This window comes from Gorilla gorilla, chromosome 11 (genome assembly GCF_029281585.2).
Source record: "Gorilla gorilla gorilla isolate KB3781 chromosome 11, NHGRI_mGorGor1-v2.1_pri, whole genome shotgun sequence".
NCBI lineage: Eukaryota > Metazoa > Chordata > Mammalia > Primates > Hominidae > Gorilla > Gorilla gorilla.
Genome location: NC_073235.2, coordinates 21,393,557 through 21,409,174, shown reverse-complemented (window position 1 = coordinate 21,409,174; position 15,618 = coordinate 21,393,557). Strand labels below are relative to the sequence as shown.

Below are 15,618 nucleotides of genomic sequence, written 5' to 3'. Positions count from 1 at the left end.
TCACGTGAGGGCCCTCACAGTTCTAAGTGGGGTAGGTCAATCTCTAGCTTCATGAATAACATATACAGGTGCCAGCAGCTGGGATGTTCCTCTGTTCAGGCCCTTGATGTTATCACTGGTGACGGTGGACAGGGCATATAAATGTCCCTGGAAGGTGTGCTCAGATAGGCCAGTCCTTACTTAGCCCCCCAAAGGCACATGCAGCTGTACAGTGGTCTTGCTGCTGGAGGGTGTGAGTTGCTGTCAATGGTAATGTCCCTGTGCAGGCAACTCTGAGGCTGTGGTGAGCATATCCTTTATCTCCCTTTATGACAGGTGCAGCCTCCCTGGCACACTGCACTGCCCATTCCCCAGGGTGAAGGACACTGCATGAGATACAGTCTCGAGGACCTAGCTGCATCCTGGGTGCAGTTAAGTCTTGCAACTTTGCAGCCCTCTGTGTGGACATGGAGGGTTGTCAGTGGGGAAATGCAGGAGCTACTGGGCCTCACTGCAGGATGTATTCTGATGGGGGCTGAGCTCTCAAAATGGCATTGTGTTGCAACTGCCTGGGTCTTAGGGGGTGTGTAGAGGGAGTGCAAACTCCCTCTCTGAAACAATGCCATGGTGTGGACTTCAGGCAGCTCCCTATGCTAGTCTCACGGCCCATGAGGGTCAAGGGCCTCTCTCATATAAGAAGGACTGCAGTAATCTTTGGTGCAAATGTGAACTATTGAGGATCTCTTGCTTACCTTTTCCTTGCAATGGGCAATTCCTCCTGGCTCTCAGGTGATCCTGGCTAGGCTGGCTACTTTGCTTCCCTCTCCTTCTGTGTCTCAGAGGTTCCCTGTCACTTCCTTGTTGAATTCTTCTGTTCTCTTTTAAATGTCCTATTCATTGTGTGTTTATCTACTTGCTGATCTGGTCCTTCTTTGTGGAAGATACAAGTGCCTCCGTGACTCTAGTCAGCCATCCTGAAGTCCCCTCTCTGCTTTCTTTTCTTTCTGTAGATCCAGATTCCTGTCTTGTATTATTTTCCTTTTCTGTGAAGAACTTCTTTTAACATTTCTCACAAGGCAGGTCTACTGGTAACAAATTCCATCAATTTTTGTTTGTGTGTGTGAAAGTCTTTATTTCTCTTTCACTTCTGAAGGATAACTTTGCTACAGACTTCTAGGTTGGTGGGTTTTTTCTTTCAACACTTTAACCAAAATATTTCACTCCAGTTTCTTCTTGCTTACATGGTTTCTGAAGAGAAATACAACATATTTTTTACCTTGTTCCTCTAGGTTAAATGTGCTTTTTATGCTTTGCTTTTTAAAAGATTTTCTGATTATCTGCAGCATGACTATGATAGTGTGTAAGTGTGGATTTTTGGGTTATTTAACCTGCTAGGTGTTCTCTGAACTTTCTGCATCTGTGATTCGGTGGCTGTCATGAATTTTGGAAAACTATCAGCCACTATTTTTTCAGATATTTATTTCTTCTGTTCTTCTCTCTCTTTATTCCCATCACATATCTTAAATACTGTTCTTTCATTCCTTTTTCCCATCACTTTTCAGTTTTTGAAGTTTCTATTGACATATCTTCAAGCTCACTCATTTTTTTCTTGTGTGTAATCTACCTATAAGACCAAAGGCATTCTTCATTTCTGTTGCAATGCATTTTATTTCTAGCATTCCTGTTTAATTCTTTCTCGTAAGGTTTCCATCTCTGTGCTTACATTTCCGTCTGTTCTTGTACGTTACACACTTTTTCCATATACTTTTCCCTTAGTATATTAATTACAGTTATTTTAAATTTCTGGTATAATACTTCCAAAATTTCTTCTATATCTGGGTCTGGTTCTCATCCTTGCTTTGTTTCTTCAAATTGTGTTTACTGCCTTTCGACACGTCTTGTAATTTTTTGCTAAATGCTGGATATGATATACTGGGTAAAAGAAAGAAATAAATATGCCTTTGGTGTGAAGTTTTATGTAGACCTGGCAAGGCATAAGGCTATGTTTAATGTTTGTGTACAAACCGTAGGTGTCAGAGGTTATAATTTTCTCTATCTTTGTTTTTCACATCCCTGCTGTCTTCGGGTTTCCCTAAGGGACTCCTAAACAATCTGAGCCTTACAGTTATTTTAGTTGTGATTCCCTGTTATTATTTATGAGCCATGTTGATGTGGCAGTAAGGTGTGGGATAGGGAGGAATCATTCTTTCATCCTGTAATTAGGTCTTAGTGGTTTAGTGGTCTGTGCCTCTTGGCTGCGATCTTCGGTGCTTCTCAGGTCAACCCCTCCTTAGGTGAGACAAGAAAGCAGGAGGGGTCTAAATTGGGTATTTCCATTCTCCTACTTTGGTTAAACTCTGATAAAACCCATATTGGATAGATGCTGGTAAAACAGTTTGCCCTGGGGGCAAATCTCTGCTAAAAAGACTTGAAAGCTCTGATCATCTTTCAAAAATTCCATAAATGAAAAATTCATAAGTAATAATTTTTAAAAAGTAATTTTGAAATAAACTATTTTGGTGTCTTCTGGTAGGTGCTAACTAAGTGGGATAAAGTATAAAGTTTATCTCACAAGTAAAATGACAACATTAAAATAGTTCAACAGCCACTGCCTTTAATATAAATTATTATATTTAGTAATACAGTGGTAAACATAAAAGTATCAATAGATGTTCTTACCATGGAAAGGTATTCATTCGTACCCTGTTCTTATAAATCAGAATTCCTCCTGACATCACTCCAATCATAATTTCATTGTTACTCTGATCCTTCAAAAAAAATGAATAAAAACATGATAAATCTAAATTAATGGGCTTTGTTAGAGATATATTTTAAAAATAGGATTCTTTTTTTAAAACTAAACATTGCATTTTCAAAGGTTGCAAAGAACCGAATACTAATTAGAAACCCAAATAGTAATTATTACCAAATAAAAATAAAGAACAAATTTTAAACCAAACTGAAATGTCTTATTAAAATTCTTTAATCTAAAGCAAAATGGATCTCAGGATTTCCCACAATTTATGACTAGAACTGACTCTTTGGAATAGGAACCAAGACTTCAGAAATCAGAGACCTTTTCCTTAGTATTCATTTTACCATTCCTAAAAGTATTACAATCCATTTACTAAGTAACTGTGATGCTAACATCACAAACATGAATAAAACATGGAGGAATTCAGAGTTTGGTGAAACGGAACCCAATAAAGCAATATTTACAACATAATGAGACGTCCTATAACTAATACAATACATTAGAAACATCATGAAAGTATATAATAGAGAACAATTCTTACAGAGTTTAGAAGACCCTGGAGAAGAACATTTGAATTGTGCCTTGGAGAATGAGTGAGAGTTTTCAAACTAAATGACCCAATTTGAATAGCTAACCTACACTAATGAGAGAATGGGTAGAATAAAAATACATTTCTTAGATGCTAATTTACCTTGAAACCATTTTGCTTCTTTATTTAAAAGATTCTACAAGTAACCTAATACAGGAGGCACGCTTTTACCACCTACCATTCATTTAATCAGAAGATAGAACTTATTAATAAAATATAAACTAGATTTTATCATTGTCTTCCTAGAACAAATACTTTATAGTATCAATAACTTCTAATGAAATAAAATCTTATTAATCTGTTAGGTAAGGTAATACATAAATGGTCAAATGCAACAGTGTATATTAATTTGCATGGCTGCCTTTGACTAGCAATAATCAATATTATTTTAGTACACTATTATCAGAGTATTAAAAAGCATGTTTTAAAGGACATCAATTAGAAGTTTGGATCAAGATGTTAAGACTGAGCCTAAATGATGCAAGGGTAAGTATATACTCCTATTAGCCTATCTGCTCCCAACCTCATAAAACATTAGAGAAGATATACATTAGGGAAGATATACATAAAGCAAAAGAATCTGTAATACTTAAAAACAATCTATAACATATGAAGATATGTTATCAACGGACCAGACATTTTGAGGAATCCTTAAAGATATAAAGTGGTAAGACTAGATTTACTGAGAGGAAAAAAAAATTCATGAAACCACAGCCCAAACTATGTAGGAAAGAGACTGCTCTATGTGGAGGTAAAAAACAGAAACGAAATTTTCAGGTACGAGTTCAGTTACCATAGATAAAATAATTAAGAGAGGCCTGCAAATTACTGTCAGGATAATCAGGTAGGGAGCAGCTGTGGTAATTAACTCCGAACAGTCCCATAATCCCACTCCAACTGGATTCAACTATAAGAAATGAAAGTGTGAAGCCTGTCTAAAACAGCAATTGTGGACAGTAGGTCCAAAAATTTAGAATTAAGGGTAATCTTCAGAAGGAATGAATGGAGAACCCCAAACTGAAAGAGGCAAACTATAGGCACATTGTAGCTGGCTTTGTATTCCTTCCCACCTTAACCATCACATAAGGCAGGCTACAGTAAAGAGAAACAGCATTCGCAACCAAGTGAACCAGAAATCACAAATACAAAAGACAGTACATAACCAAAAATCATCAAGTATTTGTGGAAAGCTAATACCATTAGAGAGATATACCAAACCCAATAAACGGAGAAGCCAATCAAGATACAATGTTAGTAGAAAAACAAGTTTAAAAAATAACATATTCAGAAATATGTAGGAACTCAAGTTTTAAATTATAGATATCTAGACTGAATGGGCAGTTCCCAAGGCATTCCTAGAGTTGGGTAAGATAAAACGAGAGAACAAGTATTATAGCCTTCAGGGACACAAATGTTATTAATTCCAATGTCTAGAAAAATACACTTTGACCACCTTAATTTAAAATACCTTATTTTGCTTTTCTTCATATCACTTATTAATACTGTACTATAAATCTAATAAATAAATTATTCACTAGAACCCAAGTAACAGAGAATAGAGCTATTTATTGGATTCTTAGGCATAGAAAAAAGTACCTCGTAGGCATCGAAAAAAGTACCTTGTACTCTTTTGCAGCATGAATGGCTCCCTATTATTGTCTGTATGAAAATGTCTTAGCTGTTTAGCTTGGGATCCAAGGTCTTTATACAACTATTCCCATTTAATCTCTCCTCCCTAACTGGTAAAAATCTTCTACTCTAGCCAGGCCATTTTTATGATATGTTTTGTGTGCCCACAATTCCGTGTTAAAAATGTTCTCATATCTCTGATCATATCTCCCTGCCAAATCAAGCCAAACCAAACCAAAGTCTAGCTTACATCCATCTTCTCAGTAAAAATTTTATTAGCCCACATCTACATGTTTCTCTCATATTTATCTGTTTCTTAAACCACTTATCTGAAAGACCTAATTATTGCAGAGATAAGGGCTGAGATTGTGTGTAACAGTGTCTTTCAAACTACATGTGGAAAAGGACCAGTTATGTTTTGTTGTTTAAGTTTCCAATCTGTCAGCTACTGATGCTTTCGCAAAACACACTAACATGCTTTATGTCAGACTGCTATAAAAGTATCTAAATCTTACACTTAATTTCTGCATGTGTCTCTTCATGGACCAACTACAGTTTACAGACCGGCAACAGTCTATGGATCGTACTTGGAACATCAACAAACAATTACATCATTTCACACTCCTCCAAAGAGCCTACTTATCAAATACGTTATTTGATTTCTGATGGTAATTTTATACTTACACTTAGCCAGTCATATTACTAGAAAATGCTTAATATACAATCAGATTATAAAGATTTGTGATGAGCTTTAACTATGTAGTTATCTTTGGAACTATGATTAAATGATAATTAAAGGGGAGAATTTATAATATGCAGTGGCTATATGGCTTGAAAATGTAAATTCAGAGCAACTATGAAAAAAGAAAGAAAATGGGAGATAAAGTTAAAAATTTTCATTGTTCTAGTAATAACTGATATGGTAATTATAAGTACTATCTTTAATTACAGGATAGCATGAAGCAAGTAAATAATTATAGGATATGTGAATTGTAGAATTCTTTGAGCCCTAAGAACCAAAATATTCTGTGTATCTCAATATAGATATAGAAACTAGCAAATGCCCAACTCTGTTCATTTAAAAAGCCTAGAAACAATGACCAATCCAGTAGGAATAAGCATCCTTAGCACCCACACTGAGATTTTTGAAATATCATTTTCCATTAAAAGGGCTTCTTGGAGAAATGGCTAATTTCATGTCTGTGGCAAAACATCTTAAAAATACTAGATAGCATAAAAGCTATCAAAGCTAGACCAAGATCATGTCAAAAGGACTTAGGAGGCTGGGTGTGGTGGCTCATGCCTGTAATCCCAGCACTTTGGGAGGCTGAGGCAGGTGGATCACTTGAAGTCAGGAGGTTGAGATCAGCCTGGCCAACATGGTGAAACCCCGTCTCTATCAAAAACAAACAAACAAAACACAAAAATTAGCTGGGTGTGGTGGTGTGCACCTTTAGTCCAGCTACTTAAGAGGCTGAGGTGGGAGAATCACTTGAACCCAGGAGGCGAAGGTTGCAGTGAGCCGAGACTGCACCACTATACTTCAGCCTGGGTGACAGAGTGAGACCCTGTTTCAAAAACAAAACTTATGAGCCAAAAGAAGAACACTCCCCACTGGTGACCAAAGATGGGCTAATTTGAGCTTTAATAAGGAGAATAATTATACTGTATTAAATCTTATCAGTAATATCTAATCCACCACTTCATATTCGTTACCTTGAAAACCAGGTAAATAAAAGGAAAAGTATCAAACATTCTTTTCCATGTGTTTTCTATATGAACTATACCACTGGGTAACTGAATAGTAAAAGAAAGAAAACGACCCCTTATAAAATCATTCCAGCAAATAAATAAAAACAAAAATGTATTAGGATATCTCCATTTTGCTGCTTCCAATAAATTAATGGATCTAGGCATCCAGCATAAATGGCTGCTAGCACAGAATAAGAGCAAAACCCAGGCATTATGCACCACCTGAAAAAAGAACATAACAGACATCAATCTTGAATCTGAACATGCTGCTAGATTAAGCTGCCAATCTGCAGGAAATAGAGAGGACAGCAAATTATGTTGAACTACATTATGAATATGTGATCGAGTAAAATCCAGACTGTAAGAAACTACAGGTAAAATAATCCAGTGCTTTACAGGTAAATTCTAAGCACAAGAGAAGAAGCAACAACCTGTAGATTAAAAAGAGAGATCTCAGTTACTGTGAGTCAAATAAAATACACTAAACAACAGCAAGACCAAGCTACAGTTTCTACCAAGGCACATTTGGGTAATAAAAATTATTAAAAAAAAAATACTATGTAGGAAGGAACTGTTATTGGGAAAAGGTTTCTGGAGTAACTGGCAACATTCTACCACTTGAACTAGGTGGTAGTTACAAGGATGTTTGCCTTACAGTAATTCAGTAAGATATACATACCTGTCTGTGTTTTATTTTACAACAGTACGTTTAAAAAGAGCAGGAAAAAAATGATATTTAAACTGAATATGAACAGATGTTCTAACATTTTCTGCACATACCCTAATTTTTCATTTCACTTTCTCTTGTGGTGTATAGACCGCCATCCCCTCTTTTTTTTTTTTTTTTTTTTTTTTTGAGACAGAGTCTGGCTCTATCGCCCAGGCTGGAGTGCAGTGTTGCCATCTCGGCTCACTGCAAGCTCTGCCTCCTGGGTTCACGCCATTCTCCTTCCTCAGCCTCCAGAGTAGCTGGGACTGAGCCCACCACCACGCCCGGCTAATTTTTTGTATTTTTAGTAGAGACGGGGTTTCACCGTGTTAGCCAGGATGGTCTCGATCTCCTGACCTTGTGATCCACCTGCCTCGGCCTCCCAAAGTGCTGGGATTACAGGCGTGAGCCACTGCACCTGGCCTTTTTTTTTTTTTTTTTTTTTTTTGAGATGGAGTCTCGCTCTTGTCCAGTGGCGCGATCTCGGCTCACTGCAACCTCTGCTCCCAGGTTCAAGCAGTTCTCCTGCCTCAGCCTCCTGAGTAGCTGGGATTACAGGCACCCACTACCACCATGCCCAGCTTATTTTTATACTTTTAGTAGAGATGGGGTTTCGCCATTTTGGCCAGGCTGGTCTCAAACTCCTGACCTCAGGTGATCCACCCACCTCGGCCTCCCAACATCCCCTCCTTTCTTTGGAGACTACTACACTATACACAAACTAATTACCTAGGGTACTTAAATGTTCTGACCTCTCTACTATCACATGTTAACAGTACAATAACGCAAACCCACTCAATGTTATGATGTACATAAGAACAACATTAATTTTACGCGGTGGAGACAGCCGTTAATTTTCTTAATTACTAAAACAATTTCAAAACAATATACAACAATTTCAAATATCAAATAAGAAGTCAAAGACTCCCCTCATCACCTTCCCTGCCTCCTTCCCTCATTCCCAGGGATAACCGCTATTAACAATTTGGTGTATATTTTCCTCTATCTTTATACAACTTTTTCTAACACATCTATAAATATTTTAAAGAATGGAGTTTCAGTAATGGAAGTGAGCAAAGATTATATTCATATTAATATTTGCCCCCCAAAAGATTTCTACAAATTTGTATTTCAACAATGTATTAGAGTGTCCACTTTCCCATACTCAGGCAAAAAATAGTTATTTTTAATCCTTTGAACTTTTGCTAATCTGATAAAATTGGTATCTCCTTGTTTTCATTATTAGTGACAAGTGCATAACATTGATCACCTATACTTCTCCTGTGAAATGTTTATTATATCTGTATGCCATATGTTTCTACTTACAAGTTTTAAAAAAATTATTCCTTTGGGGAACTCTTTATAAAACATGAATATTAAAAAATTTTCTGTAACATATGTTGAAATTATTTTCTTTTATCCTGTAGCAGTATGTTCTTTTCCAATATATCATTTGTTTAAAATTTTCATGTCTGTCTATTTTTAATGTAGTTAGGCATAAAGGCTTATACATTCATTAATGATGAAAAAAATGTTTGTATGCTTTATATAGGCCTAATGGAGTATGAGAATGCAAACAAATTATTCGGTGACCTACTTATGCTTTCATAAAGATGCTTGATATAGAAAGATGGTTGACTAAAAATAAAATAATGCTATGTCACAATGAGTGAAAGCACACAGCAGAATTATGGAAAACCACTATGTGATTTGAGTACAGTAGAGTGACATGGATAAAGTCATATGTATAGCTCCAATCTGAGAAAAGAGTTCCTTTCTCTGTTCCAAGAGATTACATTTGTAAATTGTTTCATTATTTTAATGGATCTGTCAAAAAGTCTTCAAATACATGCAGGTTAAAAATGAGGTTTTGGAAAGAAGCTATAAATTGGCTCTTAATACAGAAATAGGGATTATATGGTCACATTACTTAACTTTTCCGTGTCTCATTTTCCTCATCTGTAAAGTGGAGATAATAATACTCCTGCCTCACGAGGCTGTTGTAAGGATTAAATGGGATTAACATACATAAAGCCCTAAGAAGGATGGCTGGCACGTAGTAAATGCTATATAGGTGTTTCCTGTTATTATTATCTGTGTCCTGTAGAGCAAAAGCCCTCAAAATTACTGTTCTCAGTTTTTATTTTTCATATTCTCTCATCACTCTTTGGCCATCACTGCACCTCCAAAACTGCTCTTGAAAAGTCACCAGTGACCTCCACTTTTCTAATCCAGTTCTCTGTCCTCATTTTATTTGACCTAACAGCATCATCTGACAAAGCTGACTGCTCCTGATTTACTTGGCTTCAGAGACACACATTTGTGCCTTTGATAGAAAGAAAGGCTCTCCTTTCTGAATGGCTGCTCCTTCTTGGTTTTCTTTCCTGGTTCTTCTTCATCTCTTTAAATTCTAAACATTGAAGTGTTCTAACTTTGAGGACCTGTTCTCTTCAACATCTACTAAATTTACTTCCTCAGTGCTCTCATCTCATGATTTTAACTATTAACTATACGCTAACAATTCCCAAATGTATTATTTCTAGTCCAGACTTTTCCTCTCAACTCCAGGTCCATAAATTGAATTGCCTACCCCTCTTTCATGAGGATTTACGTCTCTTCAAATTTAACATGTCCCAAGATAAATTCTTGACTTATGCTCCTAATAAATCTGCTTCTCCCAGGTCTTTCCTAACTTAGTAAAAGTTCAGGCCAAAAGCTTTGGAATAATTACCAAATCCTTTTTCTCTCACACCCATAGCCAGTACACATGAGTAAAAGCTGTCACTTCCATATTCAAAATATATTCAAAATCTGATTACTGTCCACCACCCCAATACTACAAGAACCATTACCTTTCACCTGGATCACTCCAACAGTCTCTTCCCTTAGTATCTTATAGTATACTCTCAAAACAAAAGTCATTGTTATATTTTAAAAATGTAAATTCACAACATGTCTTTTATTGCCTCAAAACTCTCTAATGGTTTTGATTATAATTAAAAGCCAAAATCCTTAAAATGTTTTATAAAGATGTGGTGGCTCATGTCTGCAGTCCCAGCACTTTGGGAGGCCGAGGCAGGTAGGACTGCTTGAGCTGAGAAGTTTGAGATCAGCCTGAGCAACATAGCAAGACTCCATCTCCACTTAAAAAAATAATAATAAAAAATTCAACCGGCATGGTGACACATGCCTGTGGTCCCAGCTACGTGGAAGGCTGAGGTGGGAGGATCACTTGGGCCCAAGAGACCAAGGCTGCAGTAAGCTGAGATTGCACCAATGCACTCCAGCCTGGATGACAGAGCAAGACTCTGCCTCAAAAGAAAGAAAGATAGAAGAAAAAAAAAAAAAAGTCTTAAAAGTTCTTGTCTGCTTTGATCTCATCCCCTAATACTCTCCTCTCCTTGTTTGCACTACACAAGCCATACTAAACTCTTAGCTATTATTTGAACTGCTATATACACTATTTCATTGCTCTTTCCTCTGCTTAGAATAATCTCCTCCCAGATGTTTGCATGGCTCTTTCAGATCTGTTTACCTTCTCAGTGAGACCTTCCCTGATCCCTCATTTGTTTGTCTTAATTCCCCTTTCTCAGCTTAACTTTTCTTCATAGCATCTATCAATATCTGACATATGACCTACTTAATTTTTTAAAAGAACTGAAGTACTGTATAGTAAAATGCACATTTCTTAAATGTACAACTCAAAATTTTACACACATACATACACGTACCTATTTACACTCCAACATAACCATCACAAACCAATATATAGAACATTTTGAAAAACCCAGAAAGCTCCCCCATGAGTCTCCCAGTTAATAAACATTCCTCCAGAACTGACTGCTATTCTGACTTCTATCAATATAGGTTGGTATTTTGCTAGTTACTGAACTTCAATGGAATCAAATAGTACATACTCTGATATACCCATAATTGTTCATTTATAGTTTTGTTTCTTGCCCCACAGAATGCAAGCTTTGGGAGGGTTCAGTTTTATCTACTTTACTCACTGCTATATCTACGATATCTATAAATGAGACCATATTACTGCATGCAGCCAGAATCGAAGTCTATGTACCCTACTCAACCCAAACCACAGATAAATCTTCAGGAAAAAGTCCTCCCCTACAAAAGCAAATTCAAATATAAGCAGCAGCAGCTATTGAACCAGATGCACAGATACAATGTAAGCACACAGGAAACATGAAATAGCAAGAAAATATGGTATCTCCAAAGGAATACAATAATTCTCCAGCAATAGATCTTAATTAAAAAGAAAATTCAAAATCCCAGCATGAAATAAAGAATTAAAATTATTGACTTGAAAGCTCTGTGAGACCCAAGAGAATTCTGAAAAACAATACAAATAAGTCAGGAAAACTATTCAGGATATGAATGAGAAATTTACCAAAGAGATTTTTTTTTAAAGAACCTAATAAAAATTCTGAAGCTGTTTCATGCCTGTAATCCCACATTTTGGGAGGCCAAGGTGGGTGGATCACCTGAGGTCAGGAGTTCGAGACCAGCCTGTCCAACGTGGTGAAACCCCATCTCTACTAAAAATAAAAAAAATTAGCCAGGCATGGTGGCGTGCGCCAGTAATCCCAGCTACTGGGGAGGCTGAGGCACGAGAATCACTTGAATCTGGGAGGCAGAGGTTGCAGTGACCTGAGATCACACCACTGCACTCCAACCTGGGCAACAGAGCAAGACTCCGTCTCAAAAACAAACAAACAAACAAAAAACTGAAACTGTAGAATTCACTGAAAAAAATTCAAAATACATTTGAAAACTTCAACAATAGCCTACACATCAGTCCTAAGAATGAATCTTGGAACTTGAAGACAGGTCTTTCAGAATAATTCAGTCAAACAAAAATAAAGAAAAGAGATGAAAAAAGAATGAGCAAAGCCTTCCTGAAATTTGAGGCAAGATAAGGTGACCAAATTTACATGTTACTTGTATCCCCAAGCAGATAATAATGTAAAGAGGACATTATAATCAGACTGTCTAAAGTCAAACTTCAGGAACAAATCCTAAAAATAGCAGAAGTGTCTCATCACCTATAAAGAAAATCCCACCAGTCTAACAGTGAATTTCTCAGTAGAAATTTTATAGGCCGGAAGACAATAGAATGATATACTGAAAGTGCTGAAAGAAAAAACCTGCCACTCAAGAATACTATATCCATCAAAATTATCACTTACAAATGAAAGGGAAATGAAATCATTCACAGACAAATAAATCCTGTGGGAATTCTATACCACTAGATCAGTTCTGTAAGATATGCTCAAGAAAGTCCTAAACTTGGAAGTAAAATGATGACATTTACCATCATGAAAACACACAAAAGTATAAAACTTAATGGGTAAAGAAATATAAAGGAGGAAGAGAAAGGACTCAAACAGTATCACTACAGAAACCTATCAAAACAACAACCTATAAGAGAAAAAGAAAGAAACACAGAATACATATAATAACCAGAAAACAATTAACAATATGAAAAGAACAAAACCTCACATACCAATAACTTTGAATGTAAATAGATCAAATTCTCCTCTTAAAAGATACAAAATGGCTGAATGGATTGAAATACATAATTCAACTATACGTTGCTTAAAAGACACACACTTTTTCATTAAAAACACATATAGACTGAAAATAAAGGGATGGAAAAAAATACTCCATACAAATGAAAATGAGAAGTTAGGAGTACCTCAGCTTTTATCAGATAAAACAGATTTTAATTATTTCAAGAACAGTTAAAAAAAAAAAAAAGACAAAGAAGGTCATTGACATAACTATTCTAAATATATATGCACCAAACATTGGAGTACCCAGATTCATAAAACAAATATTACTGGATCTAAAGAGAGACACAGACTGCAATACAATAATAGTAGGGGACTAACACCTCACTCTCAGCATTAGACAGATCTAGAAAAAAAATAAAGAAACACTGGACTTAAACTGAACATTAGATCAAATGGACCAAACAGACACTTACAGAACATTCTACTGAACAATGCAGAATATGCATTATTTTCATAAGCACATGGAACATCTTCCAAGATAGGCCATATGTTTGGCCACAAAACAAGTCTCAACAAATTAGTTAAACAACATGCTTCTAAATGACCATTGGGTCAATTAAGAAATTAAGATGGAAATAAAAATATTCTTTGAAACAAATGAAAATGGAATACAACATAGCAAAACCTGTGGGATACGACAAAGGCACTGATAAGAGGGATGTTTACAGCAATAAATGCCTACACAAAAAAAGGAGAAAGATTACAAGTTAACAGTCTAACAATGCATCTCAAAAACCTGGAATAGCAAGAACAAAACAAACCTAAAATTAGTAGAACAGAAATAACAAAGATCAGAGCAGAAATAAATGAAATAGTGACCATAAAAAATATGATGGATAAATGAAACAAAAAGTTTGTTCTTCAAAAAGATAAAGAAAATTAATAAACTGCTAGACTAACCAAGAAGACAGAACATCCAAGTAAGTAAAATCAAAAATGAAAAGGAGACACCGCAACTGATACTACAGAAATACGAAAGATCATCAAGACTTTTTTTTTCTTTTTGAGACAGAGTCTCGCTCTGTCGCCCAGGCTGGAGTGCAGTGGCGCCATCTCGGCTCACTGCAAGCTCCGCCTCCAGGGTTCACACCATTCTCCTGCCTCAGCCTCCCGAGTAGTGGGGACTTCAGGCGCCCACCACCACGCCCGGCGAATTTTTTTGTATTTTTAGTAGAGACGGGGTTTCACCGCGTTAGCCAGGATGGTCTCAATCTCCCGACCTCGTGATCCGCCCGTCTTGGCCTCCCAAAGTGCTGGGATTACAGGCATGAGCCACCGTGCCCAGCCCATCAGAGACTATTACGAACAACTACAAGCTGACAAACTGGGAAACCTAGAGGAAATAAATTCCTGGAAACATATAACCTACCAAGACTGAATCAAGAAGAAATAGAAAACCTGAAGAGACCAATAATGTGTAGTGATATTGAAATCAGTAAAGAAAGTCTCCCAACACAGAAACGCCCAGGACCAGATGGATTCAAAGCTGAATGTTACCAAATACACAAAGAAGTAATAACATTCCTGAAACTATTCCAAAAAAAACTGAAGAGGAGGGAATTCTCCTGACTCATTCTATAAGGTCAGCATTAGCATCATACCAAAACCAGACAAAGATGCAAAAACTAGAAAAAAGAAAACTACAGGCCAATATCCCTAGTGAACACAGACACCAACATCTTGAACAAAGTACTAGCAAACCAAATCCAACAGCATGTTAGAAAGATAATACACCACAATCAGATACAATACATTATATCAGGAATGTAAGGATAGTTCAACACACACAAATCAATAAACATGATATATCACAAGAACAGAATGAAGAATAAAAACCATATAACCATCTCAAAAGACATTGTAAAAGCATTTGAAAAACTTCAACATCTCAACAAATGCACATACCTCAAAATAATAAAAGCCATATATGACAAACCCAAAGTCAACATCATACTGAACACAGAAAAGTTGAAATTGTTCCCCCTAAGAACTGGAAAAAGACAAGGATGCCCACTTTCACACTCTTATTCAACACAGTAGTGGAAGTCCTAGCCAGAGCACTCAGGCAAGAGAAAGAAGGAAAAGGTATCCAAATTGGGAAAGAGGAAGTCAAATGGCCTCTTTTTGCTGATGATATGATCTTATATCTAAAAAAACCTAAAGACTCCACCAAAAATGCTTAGATTTCATAAATAAATTCAGTAAAAATCAACACATTAAAAATCAGCAGCACTTCTATACATCAATAATGATCTAGCTGAGAAAGAAATCAAGAAGGCAATCCCATTTACAATAGCTACAAAAAATACCTAGGAATAAATTTAACCAAGAAGGTGAATGATCTCTACAAGGAAAACTACAAAACATTGATGAAAAATTTAAGATGACACAAACAAATAGAAAAAATCCCATGCCTTTGGATCTGAAGAACTAATATTGTTAAAATGACCAAATTGCCAAAGCACTCTACAGATCCAGTGCAATCCCTATCAAAATATCAACATCGTTCTTCATAGAATTAGAAAAAACAATCCTAAAATTAATATAGAAACAAAAAAGAGCTCAAATAGCCAAAGCAATCCGGAGCAAAAAGAACAAAGCATCAAATTAC

At 36.3% G+C, this 15,618-nt stretch overlaps 1 protein-coding gene across 4 annotated transcripts in view; it reads right to left on the bottom strand.

The window, feature by feature from the left end:
* The window catches only part of PTPN4 (protein tyrosine phosphatase non-receptor type 4), a 224,243-nt gene that overhangs the window by 81,491 nt on the left and 127,134 nt on the right, over window positions 1–15,618 (bottom strand). For all 4 annotated transcript variants that reach the window (XM_055380519.2, XM_019022677.4, XM_055380517.2 and 1 more), the window contains one exon: window positions 2,659–2,747. In XM_055380519.2, the coding sequence (XP_055236494.1) occupies window positions 2,659–2,747 (89 nt within the window). The remainder of the gene's footprint in view (window positions 1–2,658; window positions 2,748–15,618) is intronic.